Source organism: Dromaius novaehollandiae, chromosome 8 (assembly GCF_036370855.1).
Source record: "Dromaius novaehollandiae isolate bDroNov1 chromosome 8, bDroNov1.hap1, whole genome shotgun sequence".
In the NCBI taxonomy this organism is placed as follows: domain Eukaryota; kingdom Metazoa; phylum Chordata; class Aves; order Casuariiformes; family Dromaiidae; genus Dromaius; species Dromaius novaehollandiae.
In genome coordinates, this window is record NC_088105.1 from 22,872,185 (window position 1) to 22,882,730 (window position 10,546).

The 10,546-nt window shown below is 45.7% G+C and overlaps 1 protein-coding gene across 2 annotated transcripts in view; it reads right to left on the bottom strand.

Moving 5' to 3' along the window:
• Window positions 1-9,895, bottom strand: part of MTF2 (metal response element binding transcription factor 2) — a 29,425-nt gene extending 19,530 nt beyond the window's left edge. The window contains exon 1 of one of the 2 annotated variants that reach the window (XM_064515910.1): window positions 9,813-9,895. In XM_064515910.1, coding sequence (XP_064371980.1) covers window positions 9,813-9,880 — 68 coding nt within the window. In that variant the 5' untranslated portion in view covers window positions 9,881-9,895. Of the gene's footprint in view, window positions 1-8,995; window positions 9,261-9,812 lie in introns of those variants that run through there. The other variant, XM_064515911.1, reaches the window with a different exon arrangement.
• Between the last annotated feature and the right edge of the window lie 651 nt (window positions 9,896-10,546).

Below are 10,546 nucleotides of genomic sequence, written 5' to 3' on the forward strand. Positions count from 1 at the left end.
AGTCAGTGAGGAGAAAAAAAAAATGTTAACTTTGAACCCTCATCAGTTCCTCAAACCTTTTTGACTATGCAGATATCCAAGGCGGCACAAAGCAAGCAAGTGGAACAGGACTAGCTCAAAGCAGTCTAAAAATATTTGTTAAGCTATGCCTTCATTCCTGTAACAATTCTTTGCTGGGGAAGGACTCAGCGTTAAGATGCCTTAAAAAATGTAGATGCTTCAAATTACATCTATGATCTTGAGTTAATGTACTAAACAGGTCAATAAACTGTAGTGTATACCTTAATGCATCTCCAGCAAAGGCACTAGGTCTAATGGACCTTGATACAGCTTAAGGAAGGTTTTTACAGGAGTACTCTCTTCTACAGCTTCACAGATTTTTCTTTCCATTTTTTTATTCAGTTCAATTTAAAAGATTAACTAATTCCAAACCAAAAATGCAGCTGAAAAGTAGGAAGCTTTACTCTCCTCCTTTTTCAGGATGTGAGAAAGGTATGAAAAATGTCGGACATGATAAGCACAAAGACAAAATCAATTCATTTATTATACATCAGCTAGTATGGATTTTCATTTAAATCAACAAGCAAGGTATTTGGATGAGTTTTACACATAGAGCGAGCATCAGATGTTTCTGAAAATTCTTTTTTTCTTGAGTAGAAAAAGCTTGTCCCAGAACTCCATTCAAGTTATTTTATAACAAAGTGCGTGGTGCATCATTTTCCGTCATAAAACATCTAAATGAGGCATCTACACATTGACTTACATAATAGCCTAAATTCACAATAGATACTTCAGACACAGTAAAGATCTGAGCCAATAAAGCATATTACTTCTCAGTTGTCCACCTTCTGCTTTTGATAGAAGGTATCACTGCTGAAGCAATGACTGAACAGCTCAGGAAGTGTCTCCCCACCCGCTAGTTTTCACTTCTAACATACAGGCTGAAACTAGGGTTAGTTTATTATAATAGGCTGACAGTTGTAGCTAGCTTAGGAGTTGCTTTCCATGTACCTTCTGGAGAGACTACTCAAGAAATTGTGTTGAGCAGCATAAAAACTGCATGCTTAGTACATTAATCACTTTCCAGTCTCTCTTGCCACAGTTCTCTATGTAGCAGAGGACCAAAACATTGCACCAACCCTTAAAATAAAATTGCTGTAGAAAGTTAAGAGAAAAAGCAAAGTGAGGTTAATTCCTTGCTCACCAATTTTGAAACTGATCCAAATTCTAGGTGTTTCATGTTTTCCATGACTTTACTTCCAAATCTTCCCTAATACTCTCTCCATAGCACCTTCCTACCATCAAATTTAAAAAGTTACCAATAAAACCAGTAACATTTAAGTAACTATTTCTCCACAATCTTAAAAACACCCAAGAAATTTTCACTGCAGAACATCCAATAGACATCTCATTTGTTTTTCAGACTCAGCTGATATGAAATTCTACATTGTCTCTTTAACTTGCAGGACTAAGCTACACTGCATGTGATAGAGGGTACACAGCTGTATGTACCAGGGATCATTTTTTTTGTTCAATACTGTATGTTGTGGCTGTATTCTTATTCAAGCACTCACCACAAACACACCACAAAGAAAGTACTTAACCATGCAGGAGGTCTTCCAAAAGTTCTTTGGGGAAGTGATTAAAATCCATGTGCCCGGTGAAGTATGATTCAAAACAGGGAGTGCAATTTCACCACTCCATGAGAAGGTGATTTCATAAAGTACCAAGTACTTTTTCAGCCCTAGGTCTGGATCGTAACCATACATAATAGCATGTGGCAGTATCAACAGATTACTATCATTCTTTATTGACAGAAAAGGTAAATTCTCTGTGAAGACAAGCTATGTGAAGTTCTCAGCAGCAAACTATCAGTCTGCAATTAGTAAACCATAACAAGCTATCATTCATAGCATTTTATTTGTGAAAGTTAGATTTTTTTGTGTTAAAAGCTGATCTGCCACTCCAGTTGAAGGGTAGAGAGGCTAAATGTTGATGTAGTGCCTCTGACTCCCATTTCTCCAACAACAATCTATAAAAGGAAGAAACAAAAGCCAGGAAGAGAAGTGGTGTGAAGAGGCTAGAGGATGGGAGACTGAGCAATCTCCCTCATCTCCAAGTGCCTTTTTTCCTCAGCAGCACTGCCAGGTTAGGCCTTCCATACTCCTGTACTCCTCCAGTTGTAACAACTGCTCTGAGATGCTCTTGGTGAGGAATAATCTCCCTCTGCAGAGTTCTTCTTTCATCCAGCTCAATTCACTGATCTGTTACACAGAATGGTTTGTCAGCACAATAGAGCAAACGCAAACAAGCAACTTGGGACAGGAACTCCTTCAGCTGGCACTGCCAAAGTGCACCATGGAACTACAGACTGCTTCATTTATAATCCATGCAATTTTAAGTTTCTTTGCAGAGGACTGTGCAATTCACAAATATTGATAACACTAATAGATGATAGCTACCCTATGAGCACATATAATATATTAATATTTGGAAGCCAGTTAAAAAATAGTAAATGTTAACATTTAAAGTGCCCAAAGCATATTAAAAGGGAATTTTAGTCTGCTTAGACAACTCATACAAGTTGGATTTACAGATAATTTATTTATTCTCAGTAAATAGGGATCACATTGAAGGGAAACTGGGCTTGGAGAGCCCAGCAGGTTTAGCAGAAGGAAATTCAGACTAGAAATCACAAACTATGTATACTACATTCTGCTAAGACAACTTGCACATATCCTAAAGCTATCTCAAAACTGGAAAATGTGGTATCACATAGAGGAAGATAGTAGATCTAGTAAAAGAACTTATGATAGCCAGATATATTCAATTTAAATTTTGATTAGAAGCAATTTCACCCTTTCAATCTCAATTGTTGTGTCTAAAATAAGAGGAAATTACTCTTTCACTAAGCTAAAACCCAACCTGGAACAACAAATAAGGATTGTAAAATGCAAACAATCTAGTCCACTCTCCTTGAGACAGGACAGTTAACATTTCATAGAGAATGAAGCAGGAGGGGCAAATCTAGGAAAGACTCAAAACAGACAAAACTGAAGGTACACTTCCACGTGTCAGCTGAGCAGCTCGCTCCCCTCCCACCAGCTCTGGAATGACAGGCAAGCTTCATGAGCTTCTCTATCCAGTTTCCCTTTCCTTACCATGGATTAGTTTTCTGATATTTTAAATAAATTAAAGCAGCTCACAGAAAGGTCTTGTGACTTGCACAAGCTAACACCAGGTAAGCAGCAAGAGCTCAGGCAGAAGCCAGCAGAGAAGAGGAATGAACCTTTTCTGGGAGCCGCAATCTTGTTTCACCCAGCGCTGCAGAACCAAGCTCCGTGCCATGATGCCAGTATAGCTGCTAGAAGCTTGGGAGATGCTGGATCCCAGACATTTCCTTCACACCTTCCTTGTGTCATCTCTGCCATTTATTAGATCTCATGCTGAACCATATTTGCTCACTGTGTCAACAACATCCCTTCCTCCTCACCACCCCCAAACAGAAAGATTCAGACAGGCCAACAGGGAGTACAGACTAAACAGGATAAATCTAACTTTTACAATCTTTTTTTTAAAAAAAAGAAAAGCCTCAAATTAGGATTAGTGTGAAAAGATATGTACAATTCAAAAAAACCCCAAATTTCACTTTGCTTTTCATAACAGAATTTTTCTTTTTTTTTTTTTTTAAATAAAAGTCACTGTTCTGCTTATACATGAGCAGTCTATTATATTAGTAAGTTGCCATAAAGCTTTAGCATCTGGCAGATAGAAACTTACTTTTTTAAACCAGAGGATCCACCACACATCTGGACATAGCCTGTCTTTTTATGCTACTTCACATAGCTGAATGCATATTTGACTTTCAAGCTGCTGTGTCACAGAACATCCATAAGATGCACTTTTGGCTCCTTACCTTTACTCTATTTTATATGCTGGTACAGTAAAAGCCTAGGCCACATTACCAACTGTACAGAAGAAAGGATAAAAGGACTCTAACCTAGACATCCTACAATCTAGAAAAAAATAATAATGGTCAGAGGGAGACGAAACATATACTCAGAATTATTTTCAGCTTTCCACAGTTGTTTACAGTCAACAGGTAGCTCAGGTTGGAAGGGATTTCATGAGGTCTCTAGTCCCACTCAGCTAGGAGACCAGGATGAGGTCAGCCATGAGACCAGACCATGCTGCTCAGGGCTTTATCCAGGTGGCTCTCAAACGCCTCCAGACAGGCTGTGCTGTGCAGCCTCCATGTCTGGGTACCCCTTCCGCTGCTGGGCTGGCCTCATGGCAGGGGGGAAAAGCTTTGTCTTTACATCCATTGGAACATCTCTTATTTCAACTCATGTCTGTTGTCTTGTGTCTTCCTGACCTGCACCATTGTGAAGAGCCTAGTTCTGCCTTGGTAATCTCATAGGAGCTGGTTAGGTCTCCCTGAAGCCCTCTCCTCTGCAGTCAGAGTGAGGCCAGTTCCCTCAGCCTCTTCTTGTAGGGCAAGTGCTCCAGTCCCAGACCACCTTGGTGGCCTTCCACTGAACACACTCTGGTTCATTGATGTCTAGAATATTGTGTCCAGTTTGGGGCCTCCCAGCAGATGAAAGACGCAGTCTGATGAATGCTGAGTAGAAGAGGATAATCACTTCCATCAGCCTACTGGCTCTATTCTCGTTAATGTACTCTAGGATACTACTGGCCTTCTCTGCTGCCAAGGCACACTTCTAGCTCTTGTTCAGCTTGTTTTCTTCCCTAGGCACCTTTCCTGAAGAGCTGCCCCCCAGCTAGTCTCAGCCAGGAGTTCTTCCTCCCAACTGCAGAACTTTGTATTTGCCCCTATTGAATTTCATGAGGTTTCTGTCAGCCCCTTCCTTCAGCCTTGCTCAGCAGCCTTGATCAGGTTGGTCAGGCATGATTCCCCCTTGGTAAATCCACGCTGACTGTTACTGGTCACCATCTTCTCCATGTGTCCAGAAGTGTCTTCCAAGAGAACTCTCTCCATGACTTTCCTGGGGACCAGAGTGAAGCTAACAAGCCTGTAGTTCCCAGGGGTTGACCTTTTGGCCTGTTTTGAAGATGGGTGCAGTATTTGCCATTCTGCAGTCTTCCCAGATCACCCCTGTTCTCCACGACCTAAGATAATAAAGAGCAGCCCTGCAAGGATATTGGATAGTTATCTCGGCACTCTCAGAGGTAGCCTGCCAGGTCTCACAGGCTTACATGGGTCAAGTTCACATTTAAACATGTGCAACAAGCCAATTCACCTGCCACTCAAGAAAGTAGTGTTTAACAAATCCATCATGTATAAAGTCTAAAATATCATTTAAAGCAGAAAAAACAACAAAAAAACACCCTTTCTCCTATCAATGATTTCAGGGTAACCACTCTATATGCAGGCTGGTCCTTGTTAGCAAGATGATAAATTGTAACTCATTTACTTTTCGACACCATCCGGTTGAATACTACCCATCATGATCAGAAGTGATTGTCATGCAATACATAATCCCAACATGGCTTTTAAAAATGCTTTGAAAAAGCCTTACATCTTGGTAATCATTTTTGCTCCAAATTCTTCCTCCATCTGGTTAGATATGTGGAAGATCTCTCTAGTAATCACAGAGCATCATCTTTTCAATTTCTTTTTTAATAGTTCTAGGCTCTCAAAGATGCATCTATCACATTACCTGACAAAAACAGTAAGTTCTGCTTTAAAATGGTTTAAGAACTAGAAGAGTCGCCACAGCCCATTCAGCTGCTTAGCAGTTACACCTACAAGCTGTTCCACACTAGAAAGAAGTTTAGCCAGAAGACTGATGGAACTGTTATCCCCTTCTACTCAGCACTCAGACTGCATCTTTCATCTGCTGGGAGGCCCCAAACTGGACACAATATTCTAGACATCAATGAACCAGAGTGTGTTCAGTGGAAGGCCACCAAGGTGGTCTGGGACTGGAGCACTTGCCCTACAAGAAGAGGCTGAGGGAACTGGCCTCACTCTGACTGCAGAGGAGAGGGCTTCAGGGAGACCTAACCAGCTCCTATGAGATTACCAAGGCAGAACTAGGCTCTTCACAATGGTGCAGGTCAGGAAGACACAAGACAACAGACATGAGTTGAAATAAGAGATGTTCCAATGGATGTAAAGACAAAGCTTTTCCCCCCTGCCATGAGGCCAGCCCAGCAGCGGAAGGGGTACCCAGACATGGAGGCTGCACAGCACAGCCTGTCTGGAGGCGTTTGAGAGCCACCTGGATAAAGCCCTGAGCAGCATGGTCTGGTCTCATGGCTGACCTCATCTGGTCTCCCAGCTGAGTGGGACTAGAGACCTCATGAAATCCCTTCCAACCTGAACTACCCTTTGATCCTATGAACTATGACCATCTTTAATAGGATTGATTCACATCACTAAGAACGCCACTTTTCCAGGTGGCTCCCTAACTTAATAATAATAATACAATCATTTGGGATTTTGGCTATATTCGCTCATGATTTCCCTCAGAAAATAATCAAAAGTGCTTTAATTCTATTTGATGTGCAAAGTTAAGGAGTTAGTCTTTAACAGATCATTACAGAACAATGTATTTCCCTATGTATTGTAGTATGTAGGAAAATAGGGCAGGGTAGTACTGTACTGTAACAGCCATTTGTAGAATGACTTGGGATTGATCATGTGTTTATACACAAAGAAGAGGAAGTAGGTAGTATCAAGGAGAGACTAAGGGTATGGTATCACAATGCAACACACCTTGTTTTTATCAGATCTTCCTTTAAATGTATACTTAGCATCCTCTTTAACCCAGCTACTGCCTTTTTGGTTTCCACAGTATTCAAATACAGCATGCCCAGCAACATACCTAAAGGACTATAGCATGAGCATGCATCCAAGCAGTAAAAGAGATCACACAGCACATTCTGACTGGCGCTGGGGAGAGAGGGGTAAAAATTTCATGGGCAGTCAAAAGCCATGAGGATATATTTCCTCCTTTAAGGCCATTCTACAAGAACAACAACCTTTACAAACACTCCACTGCAAGAAATTAAAAATAAATCAATTTATATATAAAAGAATGAAGTGTTATTATCCTCTGAGATATTATTTAGTGAATGAAGTATGCCCAGGCTCAACAAGAAGGCTGTCATCATGAATTCTCCTTCTCTTAAGGGGAGAAGAGAGGAAAAAAAAGTCACACTTTTCAATTTCCCTCCTTAACAGAGTTCCCACCTTCTAGGAAGAGACTGTCAACTTGAAATCTGGATCCTTCCACATGTTAATTCAACTAGTTTCACTACTTTCAGTTACAGGTATCACCCTGCCCAGTGACCCATCAGCAATACCTGTGGTTTTACAATTCTTCTCCTGGTTTGTTTTACTCAAAGACACACTTCCCCTCCATTTCCTGCAAAGAAGGCCTGTAAAGAAGGTGAAGCCAACTTTGCAGCAAGCTCAGAGGTCAGTCATGCAAGAAGTACTGTCAATTCACACACTACAAGAAGAGAAAGATTCATATTGGCTTTCAGTTACAGGTGTTTCTTCCCTCCAAACTTTCTCCGTCACTACTAACATTAGGAGTATAAAACACGCTTTACAGCAACTTAAGGTGCTTCTAGTACTGTCTTCATTCACATCTATCTTCAGGTTATACAGAAGGCCACCATTTACTAGCACATTTCTAGCAAATGAACCACAACTTATTTGTTACAGTGGTTCTCATACACTCTACCTGACCTCCTAATGCAGAGAAGGACAAGCATACCTGTAGCTGAGGCTAATCTCGAGATTAACTAGGAGTGCAAGCTTCAGCTGTTTTTTAAAAGTTACATATCTAAGCAATTGGTGAACAACCATATTAAGCCAACTTTTTCATATGCAATGATATCCAATTTAGCATTCTTCAGAGTAGAGATGACAACTTGGTGAGAAGTCACATATCTGTATCCGGCAAAACAGAGTTAACTGTGGAAAACATTACTACATTATACTCTAAGTATAGGGCCACATCTCACTCGCTTGTAGCTCCTCACAAAGATCCTTCTGACCCTCACTACTTTATTATGTCCCTTCTTTCATAGTCTTTTTTTCCCCTTATTCTCTTTTCACTGAAAATGAAGACGCTATAAACATATTAACCTATACTCTAATATTATGACACTTATTCTCCTTTCAACCTCAAATGCTTTCAAGTTAACTGTAATTTGAGCTCTCTAAAGAAGGACAAACATCAGCTTGTTAGCTTTTACTAACCTGATTATAAACAACAAAAGTTACCTTTTAGAGTCCTGAACAGGGACAAATCATCAGAAATTCAACAAACAAGCTAATGTTACACTGCTTTCTGGCAGGCCCCTTCTTTTTAATAGTACCCAAATACATGTGAGGTGGATGACAATCTCTCATATCCCAACACCAACGACCAGTGTCCAGACTCTCACACAGCAGCATATTGTTCCCAGTGACTAACAGAAGTGCCAACCCAGCTTTCCTACAAAATTCGAGCACCAAAGAAAAGAAAATAGGGTACTGCACATCCTTTTGGCCAGTAACAGTTCCCACATTTTGGTGGGCTAAAACCGTGACTTTTCAGCACATCCGACCCGCTCTAGTTTGACAGAGACCAAAAGCAGAGGCATCACAGAGAAAAAGCAAAGTTACCAGCAGCTATCACCGCCTCTTTTGTGCTGCTCTTCTTGCACGCGAGCAGACGCAGCCTCTGCGGCCACAGTCCTTAAACAGGGCGCACAAAAAGCCCAGCTGGGGCAAACCCGGCCGCAGCCCCGTCAGCCGCTCTCCTGCCTCCGCTCCCTTTGTTTTGGTCGCGGAGGGGCCCGGCCGGCCGCCGCGCAGGGAGCGCCCCCTCCCCCGGGCCCCGCGCCGCGGCGGGGCCCCTCGCACCCCTCGGCGCCGGCCGTCCGACCCCCGCGGCGGCGGAATACGGCCCGGGGGCCGCGGGGCGCCCCCGCCGCGCCCTCCCCCCGCCGGGGCCCGCCCCCCGCACCCCACCTCATTCGGTCTCTCCGGTGGTGCCAACCGCCTCATACAGGGAAATCAGCCAGCTCGGGAGCCTCCCCCCGGCGCCCCGGCGCGGCCGGGCCCTCGGTGCGCGGCGGGACCCCCCCGAGCACGGACCCCGCGGCGCGGCGGGGGGAAGGCGGCGGGGGAGGGGTCAGACCCGCCTCACAGACAGCCCGGCTCCACCGCAGCCCCTCGCCATTTTTGTTTCCCGCGGAGGAGAAGCTGGTGCATTGTGGGAGCACAAAGAGCCGCGGCCCCGCCCCGGCCGGGCCCCGCCTGCGCCGACAGGCAGCTCCCCGGCCGGGGGGCGGGGCGGCGCCGCGCTGCGGCGGAGGGACACAGGTGAAGCCGAACCTTGCCCGCTGGTGAACAAAGAGGGACTACTTTAGGCGTGCTCGCCGAGGAAGGAGAAATATCCCTGCCCGCGGCCGGGACTCGTTGCGGCAGCGGTGTGCGGCGCGCGCCGCCCCGCGCGCTGCCGCCTATTGTTCGCCGGTCGCACCTGTGGCGAGGCGGCGCGGGGCCGCCGGGGCGGTGCGGCCCCGCGGGGACCGGCCCGGCCCGCCCTGTCCCGCCCGCGCCGCCCACCTGCGCCCGGCCGCCCACCTGGGCCGGGGGCCGGCCCGGCCCCTCCCCGCCCCGCCGCGGCGGGGGTCGGCCCCGACGTCTAGAAGGATCGAGGGAGGGCGGGAAGGGCGCTGCCGGGCGGGCGACCGGCGTCGCGACCCGGAGGGCCGCCCGGCGCCCGCGGTGCCCTGCGCGGCGGCGCAGGTAGCAGGGGCTGCCGCGGGGAGCCTCTTCCTACCGAGGGCGCGAGGGAGACGGCCTGAAGGAGAAGGTCCTCTGCAGTGGCGGTCGCCGAGATGCTGCCATTTTGGGAGCTGTGCTGAACTTTAGTTTCTGTTTCTAGCAGCAGCTATGTTATCTGGGTGCAGTACGCTTCTCAGTTTTCATCATCACGAGCAGCTTGTTTTTATGAATAGTTTCTTAGGCTGTAGTATTAGTACAGCCTCAGTAGCAGCTATGATTAAATGGAGCCGCTGGGCAGTGGCACACAACAGAAAGTTTGCTCCGGTCCTGTGAGGGCAGTTACTCACGCGGTTCAGACCTCTAAGCGATAGCGGAGTGCAAATATTTACTAGGTGGGATCTCACCGGACTGACTCGCATAATAGACAAACAGGGAGCAGCTGAACTCTGCCAAGTACAGCGTGAATTTCTGACTCACAGCCTGCCTGGCCTGCTTGTGCCTTGCGTGTCCGCTGAGCTTTTAAAGCCTTCTTCCAAGCAGGATCAGCTATTGGAAATAAGGCACTGGATCTGTTAGCCAGTCTTCTCCGGGGGCAGCAGTAGAGTAGCTCGCCAGCCTCCCTGGGTCAGTGGTCCCTGGTCCTGGGTTCTCTCCTCGGGTCAGTGATCCCCAGAAGGGTAACCCCTGCATGCAAACGGTCCTGAGGGCGGGAGGACATGGAGCCAATTCGTCACCCTGGACAGGGGCAAAGGGAGGGAGGTTTGGGTAGAGCAGAGGACTCTGAAACAG